Source organism: Physcomitrium patens, chromosome 1, assembly GCF_059467195.1.
Source record: "Physcomitrium patens ecotype Gransden chromosome 1, ASM5946719v1, whole genome shotgun sequence".
NCBI classification, from domain to species: domain Eukaryota; kingdom Viridiplantae; phylum Streptophyta; class Bryopsida; order Funariales; family Funariaceae; genus Physcomitrium; species Physcomitrium patens.
In genome coordinates this window covers 14,803,590-14,828,667 of record NC_143410.1, presented here as the reverse complement: position 1 = coordinate 14,828,667, position 25,078 = coordinate 14,803,590, and the positions used below count along the sequence as shown (strand labels likewise).

Here is a 25,078-nt window from a genome sequence, read left to right as displayed (position 1 = left end):
AACAATTGTAAAGGACAAGGTCATTTAGTAACAGAATGTCTTTCACCACCCTAAATGACTGTACAATGTACCTTTTGTGGGGGCAAACATATTACCACCAACTGTTGGAATTTACGAAAGCAACAACAACTCAACAACTAGATAATGACCCAACCAACTTTGTGGGATGTCAATCAAGTACAAACAAATAATAGGTTTGGCTGGAATGGAAATCGAGCGAATAAACAATATAGGAACTATTCCAATTTTCTAAACTCTAAATTTCACCAAGAAGGTATATCCAATACTCACGGATTGGCAATGAACCAACCAGAATACCATCAATATCTACCCATGACAAAGCCAATGCCAGAGTCTACAGTAACAATGGATCAATCAGGATCCTTTACTCATCCGACATGGAACAGACCTAGCCATTATATATCAGTAGAGACACCTAATATCCCTGAAGGAGCTGGCAGGAGACCACTTTGATGTTATCGTTGTAGACAGATCAGACATTATGCTAGTGAATGTCCCAATCTAAGGGCCGATGATGACTATGCTCTAATATGTGGAAATTATAAGCAATCTGGTCACACTTATTAGCAGTGCAATGCGCCTTTTAATTATAATAACCGAGATTAACAAATGCAAACAAGCCAACCGACGGAGGACAAAGGTCCTGTTCAACAGGACTCACTAGTACATCGTGTCGAGGTGGTGAACGCAGTGCTTACTAGAGGCCAACAAAAAGACAAGAATTCAATTCAGGACCTAGATGAACCAATCGCAAGAGAGCAAGTAGTGCCGTCCACGGGGCTAAACGAATCAATATCAGTATTGGGACGTATCCCAATATTGAGACCTCAACAAACTGAGGAACTCAATTTGATTCCACGTGCCAATTTGCCGGGACCATGAAAATTCATTCCAACTGACCAAGTACCAATATCTGTACAACCCAATAAAAGATCTTATACATTAAAAGAACCTTTAGTAGTAGAAAAGTTGGCAAAGTTATCAGCGGCAATCCCAATCACTAGGAAGGAATTGCTCTCGAATGGAGTAAAATCAAAACCAATGAAATGCAAAAGAGTATTGGGAATTACTCTCAATATGGAACCTTACGACATTCTGAAGGATTTGGATGTTATTCAGCCTTCAATTACAATGAAGCAACTTTTGGCTGTAGCACCGGAATGTCAATCTACATTGAATTCAGTGTTAATAGGACAAAGATTCCGCACTAAAGAAATTCATGAAGTTAGCTTAAACCCAAATTCGAGAGCACCAACAATTGATGTATCAATCGATGTCATTTTAATTCCAGGGGTACAAGTCGATGGTGGCTCCAATATAAATTTAATGAACATGGATATCATGGAGGACTTCGATCTAAAGCAATTGCTACCTATGACATTGGTCTTGCGAATGGCAGATCATAGTCGGGTAAAGTCAATGGGAATCTTACGAAATATTGCCACTGAAATTGCAGGATTGACATACAAAATCGATTATATTGTATTCCAATTACCGAGTTCTATGTTATTATATCCCATTTTATTAGGGAGACCTTGGCTTTATCAAGCTAAAGCTAAGAACAATTGGGACTGAGGTATATTGAGAATTGGAAAAGGCCGAGACCAGATTGTTCTACAAATGTATCCAGTACAATATCATGGAGAATCTCATTTGCCAGAATTAGAATTTACATCGGACAACGAGAGTCAATTGATTAAGGAAGTTGCCGATGCTATAGGTTCAGCGTAATTTGGGGTAGGACAAAACACTTCAATAGCAAAGGTAGGAGTCTACCAATGTGGAAGTCTCGATGAATATTTACTGCATCAAGAGGATGCAACTAACTCGGATCATGTTATTGCCGAATGGATGAATAATTCCGCAGTTAATAGAGGCAGCACATCGGAACCTGTTTTGGCTGGTTTTCATATGTCGAATAATACAAGATATTCAGATGAAGAGATGATAATTAAATCAGAGGTTGTTGAAGTCCTTGTGTGTCAATCTATTAACCTGGGCACCAACGAAACGCCATAGCTAATTAAAATATATGCCGGTATTATTGATATAGAATTGGATGCTTAGAAATAGTTTTTCGTCCGTCACAAATATGCCTTTGCATGATTGTATGCGGATTTGAAAGGGATTCCAATTGACGTGTATGAGCACCAAATTATTTTGGAGGAGGGTGTTATGCCAATTCATCAAAGACAACATTGGCTTAACCCAAAATATTCCCTTTTAGCGAAAGAGGAATTGGATAAACTTCTTAACATAGATTTTATTTATCTTGTTCTGCATAGTGCATGGGTGTCGCCAATCATGATGGTATTGAAGAAGAATGAGAAAATCAGGATATGTCAAGATTTTTGAAAATTAAATGCAGCCACCAAGAAAGATTACTTCCCATTACCTTTCACAGATAGTATGGGTAATATGTTGTCATTATCACCATGTAGTAAAAGAATAAGAGTGGAGCACCAGTTAAAGTCATTTTGTGGTATTGTTTTGAGTTGGTTGGAGTGCCATTTTCTTGTATTTCTTGTGTTTGACAGAGTAGTAGTTTCTGTTAAGAGTTAACAGTGAGGAGTCGATCACAAGTGTCGATTGAAGATATTCAAGAATGGATGAGTTTGCAGCTACAATTGGAACTTCGGGATGTCTAGATCTTGAAACTCGATGCTCAAGTCCATGTACTGGGTGAGTATAATGAAGATCTATCAAACCAGTTGAGGAAGGAGTCGATAGACTTGAGGAAGAAGAAGAAGATTTACAATTGGAACCAGATTTGGCGAACCTACATTCGATACTACAATAATTGATTAATTAGATAGGCCAAAGGGATCGCAATTTTTATAGAATTTTGTTTGATAATTTTTAGATAAGTATCAATTGAGTATTTGCGAGGATGTTGTACAGATAGGAATGGGGCTATGTAGAATAGATATTAATTCGTTTTTGAAAGATATTAGTAAAATATATTAATAGTCCATATAATAGGAAATTCAGGAGGACGGATGAGTGATTTAGTTCTTAAAAGCAATTAATTACAAAATTATGGTTAGAATCTGGAGAATCAGGAGAAAGTACATAGGAGTTATAGAAGTTAATTAGGGTGCCATTGCTGTGATAGTTGTGAGCCGGGGTAAGTTTGGTGCTACCTCTTTTCTTTTGTTTGTTATTTTCTTTGAATAAGAGGATTGAGAGTTTCTGAATATTGTGAAGTAAATTATGGAATGGAAATGTGATTGGTATTATTTGAGAAGAAAAAAGATTGAATGTTGAAATCTGATTGTAGTTCAACAGAGAGAATGAGTCTGTGTTTGTATAAAACATTGTAATGTAAATGGCAATTTTGTGTGAAGAATTCCAAAGATTGGAATGAGGATAATTGTGTGCTGAAAGCTGTGAAGGCGCAGTATTACAGTTGGAGATTATGAGGGTGAATATATTGGTAGAAATAGCAGTTATTGGTATGATTGAATTGCTGTAAGGAAGAGACCGATAAGGTGAAGGAGGAGATTATAGTTTCCTTGTGTGTTCAGATATTGGAAATAGAGACGATACATTCAAGAGGTAATTGATTGTATGACCCTAACGTGAACGCTTAAGCAACTAGTCATTTTCCATATTCGAATCCCCCTATACTGGTTTATTTCCATTAGATTAATTTGGAATAAGTAAAACAAGCAATCACATGATTATTCAATTGATCTGCAAGAAGGAGCTCAACCACCATTCAGACCAATCTATAGCTTATCACAAAATGAGTTGGATGTATTAAAGGAGTATATTGATGAGAATTTAGCAAAGAACTTCATATGCCATTCTAAATCTCTAGCCAGACTCCTATCTTATTTGTGAAGAAGAAAGACGGATCCTTGCGAATGTGTATAGATTATTGAGAACTTAACAAGATCACCATTAAAAATATGTATCCTTTACCTTTGATTTCAGGACTTCTTGACCAACTCAATCAAGCAAAGATCTATATCAAAATAGATCTACAAGGAACATACAACTTAGTTCATATCAAAGAAGGAGATGAATGAAAGACTGCTTTTCGAACTAGGTATGGATATTTTGAATATAATGTCATGGCTTTTGGACTCACAAATGCATTGAGTTTTTCAAGGCATTTTTTATGAAAGCAGACGCGTCAAATTTTGCTATAGGTGTCGTGTTGTCACAAATGGAAATAGATGATAAATTCCATCCAATAGCTTTCTATTTGAGAAAATTTTCAACAGCCAAGATTAATTATGAGATCCATGACAAAGAGCTCCTTCTAATCGTGGATTCATTTTAAGAATGGCATCATTATCTAGAAGGCACCTCAAATCTAGTTACTATGTATACAGACCATAAGAACCTCGAGTACTTCATGTCAACATGTGTCTTGATTCATCGTCAAATCTATTGGAATATATCTTTATTTAGATTCTATTTCAAGATCACTTAACGACTCAAAAAACAACAAGGTCTATTGGACGCTCTTTCTAGACATTTTTATCTTGTACCAAAAGAAAGAGATGCATCTTTTGATCAACAAAGATTGATTCTCTTGAAGCCTGAGTATTTTCATCTTCGAGCTATAAAAACAACATTGACTGTTGATTCAATATTCGTGAAGCAAATTCAATCAAGCATGTCCTTTGATCTTCTTGTTTAGGATATCGAAAATACTTCCTTTAAGCCTCATGATACTTCCAAGTTTGAATTCAAGAATAATGTATTATATTTTGAAGGACGCCTATATGTTCTAGAAGGTGAAGCTTGATTACGTCTTCTTCAAGCTTGTCATGACTTTCCAACAGTAGGATATTTTGGGTACAATAAAACTTTGGAACTAATATCCTTGGATTTTTGGTCGCCCCAAATGTGGAAAGCAGTCAAAGATTTTGTGTAATCTTGTGATATTTGCTCAAGATCAAAAATCCTCGTCATCAATCTTACGGACTTCTTTAGCCGTTATCCATTTCTAAAAACCATGGTCTTCTGTTTCTATGGATTTCATCACGGATCTTTAAATCTCAAGTTCTTATGACTCTATATTCGTGATAGTAAATAATTTTACCAAGATGACACATATTGAACCATGTACAAAATCTATCATAGGTGAAGAAACAGCTAAGCTTTTTATTGACAATATCTATCACTATCATGGATTGCCAAAGGATATTATATTGAATAGGGCGACTCAATTTGTATCAAGATTTTAGAGAACCCTATTCAAGATTCTAAAGATGGATATAAAGCTTTCTTCAGCTTTTCATCTTCAAACTGATAGACAAACAGAATGGATAAATCAAGTATTGAAACAGTATTTGAGATGTATCATCAACTATCATCAAGATGATTAGACAATTCTTTTACCATTGGCAAAGTTTACATATAATAATTCGGTACATTCTTCCACTCAACAAACACCTTTCTTTGCCAATTATGGTTATCATTCACGTCTTAATACTTTTGACTTTTTAAAAGTTGATAATCTTCTGACAGAAGATTTAGCAAATCGCTTGCCAAAGCTACATACAATAATGAAGATACAATTAAAGGAAGCTCAAGAACAACAAAAGACCAATGCAGTGTTGTATTACGTGTTGTTTTGCTCAGGAATGCACCAGGCATTTAGCTATGGAAGATGAGATTATGTTTCATAAGTAGCCAAGAAATCCTAATAAGTTTTACCTATATGAGAAGAATATAATCTGAATTTCAATTCAAAATTGCTTAAAACACTCTTTTTATTAGTCTTATCCATACATAAATCCCAATTACCTTGTTACTTCCATATTTGAACAATTTAGATTTTTCTTATAAGCCCCAATCTTAATCAGTAAGCTTTAACAAGCTGTAACATCCAATCCGACTGTCCACTTGATATGAAATTTTGCAAGCAATTTTCAATATAAGTCTTCTATATGCTCAAGAATTTTTAGCCCAATCCAACTTACAGATTGTGAGAAAACCTCCAAACCACTAATGTCACTCGACTGCCAACTTGAAAAGTGAAGTAAAAATCCTAGCAATGATTTCTCTCTTTCCAACCGTTAACTATGTGTTAAAATTAGTGTGTAGCTTGATCTTCAAGTCTTCTAATACCATGCCAATTTTCACCTTAATCCGGCTAATAGATCTTTAAATATCATAGAAATCCTACCCAACCTCAAACTGCTATCTTCTGAAATCCTCTTGTGCTAAAAACTAGATATCTCTAAACCATGTTGTTAGATTATCACAAAATTTTGTATACACTTAGAAAATCCAATAGTCCAAATAGAATCAAATTTTCAACCATAGATGTCACATCAATTGAACAAACTAGCAAAAATTGCTAGCCCTAATTATATTATATAAAACCCAAATCACTGATACAAACATTGACTTTGAACAACAATTGCTAAGTCTTCCAAAACCCTCTCAAAATAATTCTTATGTCTTTGAAAAGAACTTCAAGCTAGCTCTCAAATTCTAACCTTTGATCTTCAAATGAATCCGTAACTTGCCCTTGGCAGTCATTTTAGTGACCAAAGATCTGATTTTGTCCCTGTCTCACAAATGGTCGACCCCTGGGTATCAATCTAACTTATCCTAAGGATTTTTTAGCCCAGTTCTACCCTTAACTTGACCCAAGTATCAACCATACCAACCATTTACCTCTTCTATTCTGATTTTATTAATTTATGGTCTTTCCAAGGTAGTAGAAGAGTCTCTAGAACCTAGAAGGTAAAATTATTAATTAACCTTCAACCTACTAACTATTAAGATAAAAAAAAAATAACCTAAGAGGCTTTTATAAAAGCCATGTTTAGATACCTCAAATTATAATTGAACTAAGATAATTAGAAATTAATTAAAAATTCAATTTTAATTATAATTTCACTATATATTCGTATTACATCATGATATCTACCCCCTCTTAACTTGCGCATCCTCCAGCATGCGCCAAATGAACCAAATGTCATAATTGACATCACACTATTTTTTCATTTTTTTTGTCAAATCCTTCATTTCTATTTTTACCATCCTCTTCAAAATAATTGTCTTCTTCAAAAATATCGATATCTTCAACATGATCTTCCATATTGATTTCTCTATCTTGTCTTTTAAAAATCTTCACTCGCTTCTTAGCAATAGGTATTTTCAACTTCGTACCATCTCACTTCCTTAATGAATATGTGGCATTATCATGAACCATTACTACTACATATGGTCGAAACTAATATTTTGAAAACTTTCACAAAATACTATGTTGGTTATTCAGACTACTATCATAAACAAGTACCCAATCAACTTCTTCAATTGCTCTAGGCCTCAATAGATAATGCTTATCAAATCGAGTCTTATTTCCTAACCTTGCTTTTTGTAACTTTTTTAATGCCAGTTCCACATCTTCCAATCTTTATTCAAGTTGCGAAATTCTAATGGCTAACAATTCTTTCCTTATCAACACATCTTCCCATGATAGCATACTCTAAGTTAGCACATTTTTTTCAATTGGCATAATTGGTTATGGACCTATCATAAGTTCCACTGGCATATATCCTGTCACTGAACTATGTATTGTTGGATCAGCCCATAATGCATAAAAGAAAAGTCGAGGCCATTCTCTCATTCTTCCATTGCAAGCTTTAACTAAGTCTTTTACAATTGGTAGATGCCCACATTCACTCTTTGCATTCTCTTCTCGATTATAAGCAATAGTCAATGATAATTTGATCCCACATCTCTTAAAAAAATCACAAGCTTCATGAGCATCCAATTCTCTTCGATCTGCAGTGATCTTTCTCACACATCCATAGTAACAAATAACTTCCTCAAGTAAAAACCTGCAAATTTCCTCTATAGACTTTGTTCTTAGTGCCCTGCCTTTTCTTAATTTGATAAATCTTCACAAGCCAAAACTAAATATCTCATTTGTCATAGTCCCATCAGCATAATAACCAAATCTACAACCCATTTAAAATAAATAGCCAAAGAATATGTCAGATATAATCCATCTTGATGTCGTATATTTAAATACATCTGACAAGTTACACAAGATTCTACAAACTAAGTTACATCTCGATACATATTCTTTCACTAATATCGTTCCTTTATTTTAGCAAAAGTAGTCCAAATTCCTCGATGTCTTGCCCATAGACTCTCATGAAACTCCTTGAGCAGTCTTTATTGAACTTCTTTGGTACCTACTACTCGTCTTGGCATTCCAATTCCTTTCTTTGGTCTATTCCATAAAAACCTTTCTTGAAGCAAAAATCCATAAGCCTTCTTTCTTATTTGATTAAATTTTTCTGTTGACCAATTCTCTTGTTTAGTCAAGATATTCAAATAAAGACCAATTTCTAGTAATTCTCCTTCATAAAGCTCTTCAAAATACATCTTGTCTTTCTTATTAAGATTTGATATTGAATAGAATTTTGTTCCAACATCATCAATATCTTCAATTATCTCGTCTTCTCTTTCATACACTGCCCGAGATAGCATATCTGCTACTCGATTGACTTTTCCCGCAACATCTTTAAATTTTGAATTTAGTGATTTAATATAAGCAATCCATCTCAACATCATAATATCTAGTGTTGTACAATTGGTAATTATTTCAAGTAAAGGCAAACAATCTATTTCAATTACCACCATAGCTCTAATCAAATAATCTTTTACAGCTTTCATAGTTGAAACAACTCCCCGTAGTTTCCTTTTCATCTGTGAATATGTACGTTGGCAAGTACTTAAAACTTTAGCTCCAAATCACACTGCAAATCTGTGTCCGTTTGACTCACCCTGACCTACAGCCCATCCAATGGCAATTGGACTAGTATCCACAACAAGAATAACTAGTCTATTGCACTTATAATCAACCTTTCTCAATACTAGAGGCAATATCAATAATTTCTTTAATCTTTGTACTGCTTTAACATACTTTTTTTCTATTTAAATCGATAACCTTTGTGTAATAGTTCATACAATAAATCCGCTGAGGTGAGCATAATGAAGAATCCAAATACAATAAAATATACATACACCTAAAAACCTCTGAACCTCTATTAAAGAACTACAATCCTCTTTCATTCTCTCAATTGCATCAACCTTACTTGGATCTGATTTTCCTCCATAAATCCACACAAATATCCAACAATCACAACCTCTTATATTCCAAATTTAGATTTTGTATCCGATAATGTAAGATGAACTGCTCCAAGTCGAGTCAATATTTTTTTATAATCTTGTATATGATCAATAACATACTTGCAACACCCCATCTTATCTAAAGTTTCATCCTTGTTTCTTTTTTGTACCATTTTATAAGAACATCATCTAAAAAAGGCATAGTATTCTCAAGAATAAAATCTCTCAATACCTTATTCATCTCCTTCATCATATGCGCAACTGAGTTGATTGCACCTTGAGAAAGAGTACACATTCTAACTAATTCAAGTTGTGTTTTCATTGTTGTCATATGTCTACTTCCTTTTATAAGTTGAAATTGGTCATAGCCCGAATACAAATCACCCATTGAATGGATTGCCCTTCTTGCAAATGCCTCAATAAATTCATCTACTATAGGCCCAATTCTTGCATTCCTGATAGTTACTGCATTCATTAGTTGCATATCTTGAATAAAATATAATGATCTATTTTTCTCAGGCACAGTAAACCATTGAATAAACTAGAATATCGTACAAAAAAGGGCTCCAAAATCTTCATCTTTATATTTTCTTTTAATAATTCTACTAAGCTTGGTAAATGTGCCCTTGGTACTCGAATTGGCCTTAGATTCTAAGGTACATGTGGAATAGTGAAAATAACCATAAGTGTTATAATATTTGGATCCACACATCTAATTTCATAAGATTCAAAGGAAAATGATCTATCTTGTTTTGCGAACACCTCTTTAAAGCAGGTAATTTCCTTTGGCAATAAAGAACCATCAGAACCAATTTTCAATTCTTCAAAAGTCTCTTTAGTAAACTTGTGATCAATATTCTTTAGATCTCTCAAGCTCTTTTTTCTTAATGCTTCTCTCATTTGTTCTTTAGAATCTTCTTGCAAAGGTCTGGCAACCAGTTTAACTTTCTTATCTACTGTTTTATATTTTGTCTCAACTATAACCTCCGGTACTTGAAAAGATTCAATCATATCATAAACTTTTCTTGAATGAATTGATATAACTTTATCATCATTACCTAATCCAATAGACGCAATCAATTCCAAAGGATCCTTCAGTCCATTTTCTTCATAAATACCACTAATCTTTTCATTATCTTCTAATATTCCTAACCTATAAAATTCTTTTTCAATAGTACTTAATTCCTTCTTTTTTTCTTTTTAAATCATCAATTTTCTTAGACATAATGCTTCCATTTTTTAAAATGCTAATAAATCCTTCATTAAAGGTACTTACATCTTACAAGAGTACCTCCCTTTCTGTACCTCTATAATCTTGTTTTTATAGTGGTACCCCCAAAAAATTCTTGAATTCTTTAAAAATCCTTGGCAATGGATTTTCTCTCAATTTGTCTTGATTCCGCTTAAGATTTGGAGGTACAGTCAAAAATTGTACTGCCCTCCTCCCATCCTCACTACAAAATCGTGCATAAGGTGAACCATTATCAAATATATTTGTTTCCATCCAAGTTGCAATAATTTATGGTTGTCCTTAAATAAGAGGATAAGATATTGCATCTTGAACAAAAAAATTCTGCTCTATTGCAACATCACCAATCCGAATTTTTACATCCGAAGAAGCATCATATAACTCCCCTCGTGTATTATTGGTTGCCCATATTGCCCATCCATGCTCCATGTCAATTGGTCACCTTTGCTTCATATAAAGATCTTTAGACATAAGGTTTATTTCTGAACCATGGTCAATCAAAGCAACAACCGGTTTGTCCATATCTCCAATCTTCACTAATGCCTCTATAGTTGATCTAGCTCAATGCTTCCAAGTATAATGACTTCAAACCTCTCTATCTTTATTACCTTGATTATCAAAATGTATCCTTTGATTATGACTCCTCCTTTTACTTGCTGATTGTTTGTAACAATTATCAAATACATCTTCTTCACCTTCATATATGTGTGCATCAATAGCATGATTTAATCCAGCTTCTTCCATTAACTGCCTCTTTGCCACGGACATATGCATGTAGGCCAATAATTACATGTATAAATAGGTAGAAGTAAGTAAAAGTAGATAAAAGTAAGTTAATTCTATAATATCTTATATGGAAGCTTTCTAAAAGCTTCATAGATACTACTTTGACTTTATAGGTGTCTTTAATTAACTTTTTGAATAAGAAATGTAATCAACAAGTTGGCCATGTGCCACACATATTGTTAGCTTGAAGACCAAGCTAACTATGTGGCCTACACGTAAAAAAAACTTACCTTGTAAGTCAAGGCATGTGTCCTATAAAGTCAACACATATTGGAGGTCCTACAGTACATCGCCATATAGCTCTTAGTTAGATAGTATATATAGAGACAAGAGTGAAGCCCTCTTCACTCTTATCAATTCTTTTCTTGTTTCTAGTCTAGTTTTAAGGGTCTTTAGTTTTTCTTGTCTTTTGGCAATAGCCATTCCAGTTTCTTTCTTAATATACATATTTAGTCATTTCTATTTTGTCATCTTTCTTTGAAAAAAATCTCACTTCTTTATTTTTCTTTATCATGTTCTTGTCCTTGACAGATTGACAAGAGTACACTTACAATATCACAGCTCTGTCTAATCTTGATTAAGAGTGGATTATCCCTTTTTCTTGATAAGACATAAGCATATTAGAAGTTACAGATTACCCTCTTCTAAACTGATATTGTTCTTAGTATTTTCTTTGTTCTCAAGTCCTCTCTTCTATTTATCTTGAGTGATACTAGACATCTTCTCTTTTTTAAGTGTTACTATGGCAGAACTTGCTGAAATGAAGAGTGCAATGGTACAAATGCAAGAGCAATTGAAAGAGTTAATGCTTGTGATGCATCAACTCAATTTACTACCACAAAGAGCAACAAGATTGGCAGGAAGTGAAGATATAGAAATGATTGGAGCTGTTTCAACATCTACACCAAACCATGTCCCTTCTTCTACAATGGAACACCCTTCCAGTGTTAGAGAACCAAGAATTATCCTACCTGAGAAGTTTGATGGTACCAGATCAAAGTTTAGAGGATTTATCAATCAAGTACAACTTGTGATTGAACTTCAATCCCAAAGCTATCCAACTCTAAGATCGTAAATTAGATTCATTAATATGCTTCTTTCAGGTTCAGCATTATCATAGTTTTCATCTTTTCTTCAACGACGAGATCCAATATTGGATAATCTAAAGGCTTTTTTCGTAGAATTTTGATCCATGTATGGAGAACATGATGCAATTTGTGTTGCAACTAATAAGATCCGTATTTTACGACAAGATAATCGATCAGTAATGTTGTATGCTTCACAATTTTGATAACTTGTAACTGATATCAAGTGGGATGATGCTGCACTTATTAGCCAATTTCTCTACAAATTACAATATGACGTAAAATGACTAATGCTCAACTTATCTGATCCTCAAACATTGAATCAAGCAATTGACTTTGTTGTGAAGTGCGACAATTACCTTTTTGAATTCTGATCTAAGAACCGTAGAAGTCGACCTCAGTGTTATAATAATTCAGTAGCAACACTAACATCTCTTCAACACATACATTTGGAAGTAGATGATATACAAATTGATATAATATGTTTCAAACCTCTTACTGAGCAAGAAAAGACTCGTCGTCATCAGGATGGATTGTACTCATATTATGGAGAACCTAAGCACATTGCTCAACATTGCCCAAAGAAGCGACGCAACCATAAAATAAAGAGTACAATGATCAAAGGAGATAGCATGTCAAAAAACGAATTTGTCCGGCTACAATACGGACTGTGCGACTAGAACCTTGTACAATGCCTAGTGAAGGTCCTATCCTCTCCTCAGAACCCTCTCTATGTTTTATAATAAATATTATTCTAAGACCTAAACATCTCAAAGCCTCTGCCTTGCTAGATTCAAGAGCCTCAGCATGTTTCTTAGATGAAGAATTTGCTAAAAGACAGCATATTTTTAATAAAGAAAACTAAACATGTTCATATAGAAGTCATAGATGGTCGTCCGTTGTCTTCAGGAGATGTTACTCATGAAATCCTTCCTATAGAGGTAACAACTAACGATCATAACAGCTTTGTAATATTTAATATCATTAGATCTCCCTCTAATCCAATCATCTTAGGTTTATCATGGCTAGAAAAATATAATCCTAAAATAGATTGGACTTCTCATAGTCTTGATTATTCTGAAAGTATAAGTAAGAACGTAGTTATTCAAGTAAAAAGTCATAAGTCTAATACAATTAAATCTGTATTTGTAGGTGCAAGAGATTTCTTGCATGTCGCAAAAGAACAATCACCTTATGTCATTTATGTCGCACTAGTTTCTACTGGTGGAAAGACTTCAAGTGGCATTCAAAGCCAATATCAAGATTTTCAAGATGTATTTGAGAATAAGAATGCGGATACTATTCCGAGCATCGTTCCTATAACTGCTCAATTGACTTTCAAGAAGGAGTACAACCGCCATTTGGACCAATCTACAATTTATCACAAAATGAGTTGGTTGAACTCAAGGCATACATTGAAGAAAATCTAGCCAAAAACTTCATACGCCATTCCAAATCTCCAACAGGAGCTCCAATTTTATTTGTGAAGAAAAAAGTTGGATCATTGTTGATGTGAATCGATTATCGAGGATTCAACAAAATCACCATCAAGAATAGGTACCCGCTACCTTTGATATCTGGACTCTTTGATTAGTTGAATCAAACTAAGATCTATAAAAAAATAGATCTACGAAGAGCATACAATCTAGTACGCATCAAAGAAGAAGATAAATGGAAGACTGTATTTCGAATAACGTATAGACATTTTGAATACAATGTTATGCCTTTTTGACTTATAAATGCACCAGTAACATTCCAACATCTAATGAATGATGTCTTTTGAGAGTTTTTAGATGATTTTGTTGTCTATTGTCTAGACAATATCTTAATCTATTCTAAAAATACAGAAGAATATGAACTTCATGTTTTTCGTGTATTACAACTAACTAAGAGAAGCAAGACTCTATGCCAAGATAGAAAAGTGTGTATTCTATACTACTCAAGTCGACTTCTTAAGATACATCATTTCAAATGATAGACTTATGATGGATCCTAAGAAAGTTCAAACTATTATGGATTAGAAGATCTCAAAAATGATAAGAGATGTCCAATACTTTTTGAAATTTGTCAACTACTATCGGATCTTCATTAAAGACTTTTCTCAAGTTGCAGCTCCACTTACATGTTTAACTTACAAAGACAAATTCTAATAGAATCAAGAAGCGAAAGTAGCATTTGAAGCTTTGAAGACAACTTTTGTTTCTGCACCAATCTTGTATTACACTAATTTTTCTAAACCATAATTTATAGAAAAAGATGCATTAGACTTTGCCTTAGGTGTCGTATTGTCACAAATGGGAACAAATGATAAACTTCACCTAATAGCTTTTCAATTCCAAAAAATTTTCAGCAATCTAGATGTACAACAAAGAACTTCTTATAATTATAGATTTGTTTCAAGAATGGCGTCATTATCTAGAAGGTGCTCCTAGCCCAGTCACCATATATACGGATCACAAGAACCTTGAATATTTTATGTTAGCACATATTTTGAATCGTCGCCAAACCCATTAGAGTATGTTTTTGTCAAGATTCGAATTCAAGATCACTTATTAATGAGGAAAATAACAAGGTTCATCAGATCCACTCTCTACATGATCTTACCTTGCAGCAAAAGAAGGAGATGTTACTTTCAATCAATAACAGACAATTCTCTTGAACTTAGAGCATCTTCATCTTTCAGCAATGAAATCAACACTAATTGTTGATTCAACTTTCATTTAACAAATTCAATTAAGTATATCTTCTGATCCTCTTATTAGTAATATTAAGGAAAATCCTTCAAAGTCTCATGATACTTCCAAGTTTGAATTCAAAAACAATCTAATATATTTTGAGAGATGTCTATATATTCCAAAAGGTGTAGCTTGATTATATATTCTTCAAGTTCATCATGTCTTTCCAGCAGCAGGACATTTTGAGTACAATAAAACTTTGGAACTAATATCCAAGGATTTTTTATGGCCCCAAATGTAGAAAGCAGTCAAAGATTTTGTACAATCTTGTGATGTTTGCTCAAGATCAAAAAACTCCTTGTTATCAACCTTACGGACTTCTTCAGCTAGTATCCATTCCAAAACAACCATGGTCTTTTATTTCTATGGATTTTATCATGGAACTTCCAATCTTAGGTTCTTATTACTCTTCATTTGTGATAGTAGATCGTTTTATCAAGATGGCATATTTTATACCATGTACAAATTCCATCATAGGTGAAGAAACAGCTAAGCTCTTTTTTGATAATATCTATCACTATTATAGATTATCTAAGGATATTATATCAGATAAGGGAACTAAGTTTGTATCAAGATTTTCGCAAAATCTTTTGAAGATTCTAACAATGGATATAAAACTATCTTTGGCATTCCATCCTCAAACTGATGGACAAATGGAGCATATTAATCAAGTTTTGGAGCAATATTTAAGATGTACCATCAACAACCAAGATGATTTGACAACTCTTTTGCCATTGGTAGAATTTGCTTACAATAACATGGTACATTCTTCTACAAAACAAACACCTTTCTTTACCAATTATGGTTATCATCCACGACTTGATACTTTTGATTTTTCAAAAGTTCATAATCCTGCTGCCAAAGATTTGGCAATTCATTTGTCAAACCTACATGCAACAATGAAGGCACAGTTAAAAGAAGCTCAAGAACAATAAAAGGTCAATGCAAATGTCTATCGAAAGGAACAACCACCATTCCACATAGGTGACAAGGTATGGTTACTTCGTTGCAATATCAAGACCACTCATCCTTATGACAAGTTGGACTATTGAAGGCTTGGACCATTTTCTATTTTTGTACAAATCAATCCAGTTGCATATCGTATAATGGTCCAAGCCTTCAATAGTCCAACATAGATTTCCAATTATAATGTCCATCTATAGATTTTTGTACAAATCAATCCAGTTGCATATCGCATGTATGTAATAAAAATCCATCCAGTATTCTATGTGTCTCTTCCTGAAGCATACAAGTCAAAGGACATACCAAGAAGAAGACAAGCTCCACCTCCTCCTATTGAAGTGGACAATAATGAAGAGTTCCAAGTGGAAGAAGTCTTAGATTCAAGGCAGCACTGAAATAAATTGGAATATCTTGTCCATTGGCACATATATGATATTAGTGAACGTACATGAGAGCCAGTAAAGAATCTTGCAAATGCAGCAAAGGCGATAGAGGCTTTTCATCGATGACATCGATCAAAATCAAGATGAAAATCTTCTTTTTTGAAAAAATAAGATCTAGATAAGATAACATTCTACTATCAATGCTTGTTAGTAGCTTCTATGTTGTTGTAATGCTGAAAAGATAAAGAACCAACAACCAACAGATTTGACTCAAGAGCCTTTATTTGCTGACTTATCGGATGAGACATTACAATTGACACAACCTTCAAGACGACACAATTGAAATGAAGATCTTCAAGAACGACATATTATTCCTCGAATAGATGGAAAAATACAATACATTTGGTATCACAACCTTAGAAGGGATTCTTGATGTATGGTAATTTTATTAGAGGTAGGAACAACTCCCGACGGTGTTCCAAATGTTTTATTTGAAGGAAGTTATGAAGGCCTCAACAACGATCAAATAATTGGGTGGTCTTCCCGCCCTTGTATAGATCACTATCGATGGTTGAGAGGCCCTATCAATCATATTCAAAGAGAACAAAGATCAGAGTATGTTGCAAATATAATTTATTGCATCATAGATTTTCTCAATATATGATGACTGCTCCTCGTGGAACTAGTCCCTAGAAGCAGGAGTAATGTCACAGACATACACATGTAAGCCAATAATTACATATATAAATAGATAGAAATAAATAAGAATAAAAAAAAATAAGTTAATTCTACAATATCTTCTATGGAAGCTTCCTAAAAGCTTCATAGATGCTACTTTGACTTTATATATGTCTTTAATTGACTTTTTGGATTAGAAACATAGTCAATAAGTTGGCCATGTACCACACATGTTGTTAGCTTGAAGACCAAGCTAACTATGTGGCCTACACGTAGAAAAACTTGCCTTGTAAGTCAAGGCATGTATCCTACAAAGTCAACTCATATTGGAGGTCCTATAGAACATCGCCATATAGCCCCTATTTAGTTAATATATATAGAGACAAGAGTGAAGCCCTCTTCACTCTTGTCAATTCCTTTCTTGCTTCTAGTCTAGTTTTAAGGGTCTTTAGTTTTTCTTGTCTTTTGGTAATAGCTATTTCAATTTTTTTATTGATATACATATTTAATCACTTCTATTTTTTCATCTTTCTTTGAAAAAAGTCTCACTTGTTTATTTAACTTTATCAAGTTCTTGTCGTTGACACATAATTACTTTTTCATATTTAGTGTAAAAACAAAATAGTTGTAATTTGAATAATATTTATTTAGAGTGGTGAAAATTCAAATATGAAACAAATAAATATATAAATAATTGTAAGTAAAAGATTTCCATTTCATAGCTTGAAGACTATTTGGGACAATTAACTCACCAATAAGGACACTGATATTTTGTGAGAATTCCATGCATATCATTTTTAAATCATATTAAAATATTCTGCCTAGCTTTAAATAATTATCAAAAGTTAGAATATAATTTTTTTACTTAATCCTTTTAAAAATGCACGTTAATCATATTATTTGAAGATTCATATCAAATACATCATCAATACATGTTTTGGATAATTTGTAATTTTTTATTAAAAATATTATTGTCATAAAGAATCTAGAAGTTTTATAAATGAATTTTTTTTTTCTTTTTGAAAAAAATAGACAAATTTCGTATATTATTTTTAAGGCCTTGTTTGTAAATTATACTTAAAGATAAAATCTAATCTCGTTTAAAAATATTGCTTTAAGATGCAAGAATATGAACATCTGAGATTTTCTTTAACTATTTATATATGCTATAATTACATAGAATATAAATATTAGTGAATATTCATTTTATTTGTAATGTAGTTGTATTTACTTAGTTGATGTTGTTGTCAATTTAAAGGTCTTGAAAGACACAAAAACATATTCCTTATAGCACAAAAGCTACAAAATATTAATTCCCATCACATTACAATAGTTTTTCAAATATATATATATATATATATATATATAATTTAAAATCTATCAAAAAATAAAAATATATTTTAATGATTTAATTTACTTGGAATAATAAAGTAGCACAAAAACACAAATAAAATTGATATGTGTACAACAAAGTAAATAAATAAATAAATAAATAATTGAACAATCAATTTGTTTGGTAGTGTATTTTGTGAAAATAGTGCTAATGCCATTGGAGTTATTGCTATTGTCTGTACATCCCTCCATAAACCACATGCCACTTTTGTTCAATATATTTAAAATCATTTGATTTAACATGATTTTTAATTGGAATTTAAAATAAAATAAAATAAAATAACTAAAGAAATATGTCAAATAGGTAATAGTTTTTGGTGGCATTAACAACACCTTTTTTTTTAAGTTACACTACATTGTACATTCATGTATCAAGATTTTTATATGTCATACAATAGTTTATTCTACACATAGACATGTTTTTGAAAAGATGAAGTTATATAGGTTTCCAACATAATTTTTTAATATTTTTATTGTTATAATTACTATAATCTCTTTTAAACTAATAAATAAATAAAGAAAAAATTATGCCGTGTTTCTACAAAGTAGAAACCATGAGGTTACCATGTCACACTAAGTCCCACATGACCAAAACCTCATAGCTCACACACTCTTGATCCTAGTGTGCACAACGAGGGGCTTTTCTCCACAAGCCTCATGTGATGAACTATTCCTAACCCTAATTCCAACACACACACACACACACATTTTCTATTTTAAAGTTCCCATTCATTTATCTCACTCACAACGTTGTACGAAAACCTGAGACAAGACCACGGCAGCTCACGTCAGCCCACAATCCTCAAACCACATCCAGTAACATCATCCAATAAAAAGGAAACGTTCATCCAAACAGTAATAGGGGGTGCAGGCGGTGCGGGGCGTCCATGGCACCCACGTTGGGGTGGGGGATTAGCAAGAGACGTCGCGGCGTCACACACTTGTCACGACGCAGTGGACACAGTGAAGAAGCCAGAATGGCAAAAGGGGCCCTAGAGCGAGAGAGAGCTGTGGGCGTCGTTTTGCTTTGCTTTTAAGTGGATGTAGAAGCTGATAAGCCTCATTTGGTGGTGCAGCATGGCGGAGGAGAGAGGGAGGCAGAGGAAAAGGGCACAGAGAGTCTGGAGGAGGAGCACTGCCTCACATTCTCAGCTGGTAGCTCATCCCCTTCCTTCCCCCTTCCCGCATTCAAAGCCTGCACCCTTCAATAAAAAACAAAGTGCCTGCTTCTAGCTTGTCAGGACAGCGGACCAAATCCATGAAAAAGCCCCCCTTTGCATGGCGAATGCACGGTAAAAGCAACCAGGGTCCCCTTTTGTCAATCAGATAATGGAGATAATTAGAGTTCGTCTTCTTGTGTGAGTGTGCGTATATGGGGGTGCTGCTGCTACTTTTTTTCTTCAATTCTGTGGACCAGTGTGTTCCTGGGTGGATTGTGGGTTGCAGTGGATATTGTGCGTCTGTGTTCTAGTCTTGCATTGAGTTGTGTGAGCCACTGATTGCGCTGCGCATTGTGTGGTTCGGGATGGATAGTCTTTTCCAGTCTCTACCACCGTGCAGAGGCAGATCATTTATTTTTATTTTTATTACGTTTTTTTGGTTTTTCTTTAGCCTTCTTCTTTCCCTGTGCTGCAGGCTCTTCCACACCAGCCATTCATTCTCTGCGTCGGTTCCTCGAGGTGGATAGATCAATCTTTATTTCCCTTGTCCGGGTACATGAACCTTGCTCACTTTCGAAATAGAGATAACTATTGTGATAGGCATTGTCTATGGCTTTGCAATCCACGTTGATTTGAGTTTAACGTAAAAGAAGACCAAAAACTGAAAACTTTTTCCACTTATCCACCTTTTTGGGCATGATGCACGGCATTCTCCCTTTAAAATTCAATATAATCTCTGTGCGCAAAACATTGATATCATCAAGCTAGAATGCGACTATTTCAGACTGATGATACGCATTAAAAAACTTGATTTCATTTGATTAAAATTTAATTCAATTTAATCTTTTTGAGCACACACAAGTAACTGGATTAGATTTAGGGGCCTAGAAACGTTTTAATGAATGTGAAGTCGTTTGCTTTATATGAGAATCTATGTTGTATCTTTATATATATATATATATATATATACATATATTTTCACTCTCACACACACACACACACATATATATAAAATGCCATAGCATGAATTCAACTTTATCGATCTGGATCGTGAGCATCTTGGGTGGAACTGAACATGAAAGAAATAAAGTTCTCACGATTGAGAAGCTGCGAAGAAGCATGAACACTTTCGAAGGCCCTTATTTGCACTGGTCATGATCAATTTAAGAATATATATATTTATTAGGATGAAAGGACTCAGCGAATGGCTGAGCACGATATGGGGACGAAAACCAAGGCAAAGTGAAGCGACGGGAAATCGACATTGATGCCCACCCAATATTCCTTGATAATGCGTCATCTGAAATTCTCATCCAATGAGAAGCTGCATCACGCCAAATCCCCAAAAGAAAGGTGCTGCCAAGGCGCCTCCTCATCCGGTCGCCGCAGCATGGGCATCATGCGAAGTCGCAGGAATGCAACCTCCTTGTCGAGGGAATGCCCCTTGCCGCGGTCGCGGTGGCCGGTGCAGCGACACAGCGGCCACGTCCAGAGGTTGTGGAGACGCTCTGCAAGAGGCTGGATGGGGTGACGCAAGTTGTCGGCGGCCGTTGCCCGCGTTATCCTTTTCAAAAACGCTCCATCCATCCCGAGATGGCTTAAGTGGACCGATCTGCCTGGTCATCGTCGTTGAAGGCAGAACGAAGGCCATGGCAGCAAACACCTTGAATGCGAGCTCAGTTGAATTCACTATACCTTCGAGAGATCCATCCCCGCCAGCCAGCCAGCCCCTCGTCTCACTGCTTCTCAAAAAACTAAAACTGTGCACTCCAAATAAGTTGTTGATTCACTGCCATGCTTCGTACAAGAGGCGGTGAACGAGTTTTCACGACACGCAACGCAGATCCCATGCCGCCGAGCCCGTGAGCGAGTTTCCTTCGCCGAACTGCTGCGTCAGCTTGCTTCGGTGTTCATCGTTCCGTTTCCGTAGGCTCCGCGGCCATGCGCACATGCGCATGGGATATCCGTCGGTTCTGATCACCGAGTGTCCATGTTTCGGAGTTGATGTTGTGGCTTTATGATAAGTATGATGAAGAAGCATTTTGGAAATCGAAATAAGCCTTGAATGTGTTCAATTGGTATTACCTTCGCAGGACACCATTCTTTTGAATTACTTGTATAAAATAAGTTATTGTTGTCATTTATCTCTTCAACATCCATGTGCATTTTTGGTATTATTGTTCGAAAAAGTAAGTTATTGTTCTCGAAAATAAATTAAAAGTGCAGTAAGTTTCAAATTACGTGTATGTAACTAGTTGATTCATCGTATTTACATTATTTTCAAAGAAAAACTTTGTTTTGTTGTGTCAATTCTCAAGGACGATTCAAAATGTTACTACTGCAAGTATCAATGTCATTTTCAAAGATACTTCAAAATTATTAAATCTGAGATATCGAGAATGAATAAGTGATATGCAGTGAATTTTTGTAATCTTGTCCAAAATAGAGTAGGTGTATTCCTTATAATTTTGGACAAGATTCCAGGTGATTGTAAATTCTCCATCTTATGACAACTGTTGAAACAACAAACTGTAATGTCATTCCCATCAACATGCTTTTTCGATCCCGCAATAAAATAAAATAAATAAACAAAAAAAAAATCATCCACTACAAAACTTCCTTTCATGTTAACTACCAAAAGCAAGAAATTTTAAACACCGTGCACTCATTCCTCACTTCCATGTAAACCTAAATAAATTAACTCTCGGAATGTTAACAAAGATCTTATCTTGCAGTTCAACAAACGGGGAGAGAGGTGCGCTTCCAGTAGCTATGCATAGGGGAATGGGTTACTTTAACTCGGCGGCACAACATCCCACATCGGTGGTTTATTTTTAGATGCTAAGCATGCCACGGCCACTTCGAGTTGAGGCCATCCACGCCGATGAGGTCGGATGCACCTGCAGCCTCGTCGTTACTCAGATCTTAGGTAGATGATAGGAAATGCTGGCCTCGTGATCCGGGTTGGCTGGACTGAGAAACTAGTATTTAACCCCCAGGCACTGGCGTAGGCCTCACATCTTTCATCGTCGCAGCCTCTCGCAAGCAGTCTCGCAAGGTGAGTCTCACAGCTTTAGTCATGATGCGGAAGAGTCCTTCATAAATTTGGATTTCCCTTTCATTAGTGTGCTCTACTGCCCTGGAGTTGTGTAGATGAGCACGTGCTTGGGTGGTTGCAACGTCTGGACTCCACGCCGGGGGCGTAAGAAGAGCTCCACCCCCGCTGAGGTTGGGTGACGCCGGCTTACTAGTGAATCTCAGATGTGGCACGTGTGATGGGGCTAGCACTGTAGTAGTCGGTTTTTTCTTGGCTGAGATGATTCTAGTCGGTTTTCACTCGATTCTTCTAGTTGACTACTAGAAGATTCATTATTCGATCGCGAGCGATTTTAGGCTGCTTTTGTGCCTTTGGAGGTGTGCCTGGAGTTACACTGTCTTGATCTCCATTTCCATTCTTTTTTGCAGTCACCAGCTGTTGTCCCCGTCGCCGAAGCACCGTCTCACACGCCAACTAGCGACTCTGACAAAATGGCTGCTTCGTTGAACCAGAAGGTCGATGCCCTCGTGAAGTGAGTCTCACGTCCAATCGGAATATTTTCGACAGTGTCTTCTGATTTTTGGCGCACTTCCTTCAATCAACAGTTACGCACTTAGATATATTCAGTGCCACGATTTGTTATTGCCTACTGATCTCGACTTGTAGCTAAGCCGGTTTTCTGACTTGTTAAGGATTTCCCTGTTGTTAGGTCCAACCCTGAGGCTGCTAAGAAGCTCGAGGAGACAATTGCCGCGCTTGAGAAGACCTACTTGAGCGGTGAGTCTGCTGAGGGACCGATCGGCAGACTCGGCCGTGGATTCCAGACCTTCAAGTCCAACGTCTACGAGTAAATACCATGAATCCTCCGTCTTAAATCTTTTTCGTCACTTGTTTTCTGGTCGAAGCATCTGCTGTTCTTCACAATCTATATCACCTGACAACAACTCATAATCATCTCTGTAGGTCGATCTGGGCGCATTATATCTAACGTTAATTACTCTATGTATGAACAGCAAGGACAGCGCTCTGTTTGACAAGTTGAAAACTGGACAATGGCCCAAGGTATCAGATGCAATCTGAATCAAATTATGGAATTCGAGTTGTTCATCCTTCAGTCTCTGCTTAGATAGTCCGAGAGATTGTGAGATTCGTGATGATCTTAAAATTTAACTACGAAATGCTCAATGCAGTACATGATTATTGCTTGCTCCGACTCCCGAGTCGACCCTGCCACCATTTTTGGACTCAACCCTGGAGAAGCCTTTATGGTGCGCAACGTCGCCAACATGGTGCCTGCCTGGGAACCCAAGGGCGGATACCCGTCCGTGAGCTCTGCCCTTGAGTACGCCGTGAAGCACCTCAAGGTCGAGCACATCATCGTTATCGGACACAGGCTCTGTGGAGGAATCAAGGCCCTCGTTACCACTGAGGAAGGACAGGGTAGCCAGTAAGTCCACTAACCCTGTTTCCTTCCGTGATTCGATCTCTTCCAAGGTTTTCTCGGCGCATTTCTTTATAAATTGGTTGAAATCCTTGTGCAATGTACTGATCGCAACAATGACGCGTGCAGTGATTTCATCGAGAACTGGCTTGAGATCGGAAAGCCCGCTCGCGCCGCGACCAAGGCTGTCTCTGGCAGCGACGAGGTCGACGAACAGTGCAAGTTCTGCGAGAAGGAGTCTGTAAACGTCTCCTTAACCAACTTGCTCTCCTACCCATGGGTGAAGGAGAAGGTGGTCGGGAAAAAGTTAAGCATCCACGGCGGCTTCTACGACTTCGTTGAGGGGTCCTTCCAGGTGTGGGACTTCGAGCTTAACGTTAGCCACTCGCAGAAGTTCTAGATTGGTGCAGATCGTGGAACCGACGAGCAACTTTTCGCGTGTACATTTAGTAGATAGTGCAGATCGATCGGGAACCGCAACCGTTGGGTGGCTCAATAGCTCTGCAGGGGCAGGGTTCGAACAGATGCAGAGGCTTCTGCTCTAGAAGTGGACACTGTTTCGTCGTGTTTCGTCACAGCCTATGCGCAAGCAGGGTTTTCTCTTTTTATTGAGTTTGCAGCTATGAAAAAATTAGCTTTTTGTTATCTCGTGTGTTGTGCACAAATGTCTTCCGACTGCTGGTTGTTGGGGAAGTAGGTAGAAAAATGTCTGTAATTGAGTGAGGGGGATATGTTGTGGAATCCGCCACTGAGTGGCACTGTACATGACAGTACTCGCACGTACTTTGTCTCCCAAGTCGTGTTTCATAGACGATTGTCAGGGGGTAATTAGAGCTTGTACAGTATCTCTTGGCCGTCTTTTCACTCTTCCTTCGATTTGTCAAGGAACCGCTGTCGACTGGCTAGCAATCGTCGCAATAGTCAATCTATGCAACCTACGCTTCCTCTCCTGCACACGTTTCGCATTCTTGATCGGCATTGTTATGATATACAGACTGAGCATGAACTTTTACCACTCTTCATAGTCGGAC

General features: G+C 36.0%; 1 protein-coding gene across 1 annotated transcript; it reads left to right on the top strand.

The window, feature by feature from the left end:
- The first annotated feature begins 22,353 nt into the window (after window positions 1–22,353).
- Window positions 22,354–24,692, top strand: LOC112286940 (carbonic anhydrase 2). Its single transcript, XM_024529409.2, has 8 exons — window positions 22,354–22,357; window positions 22,569–22,627; window positions 22,723–22,797; window positions 23,035–23,138; window positions 23,316–23,453; window positions 23,620–23,668; window positions 23,797–24,053; window positions 24,177–24,692. Exons 1-8 carry the CDS (start codon window positions 22,354–22,356, stop codon window positions 24,445–24,447), a joined length of 957 nt encoding a protein of 318 aa, XP_024385177.2. The 3' UTR covers window positions 24,448–24,692.
- The last annotated feature ends 386 nt before the right edge of the window (window positions 24,693–25,078 follow it).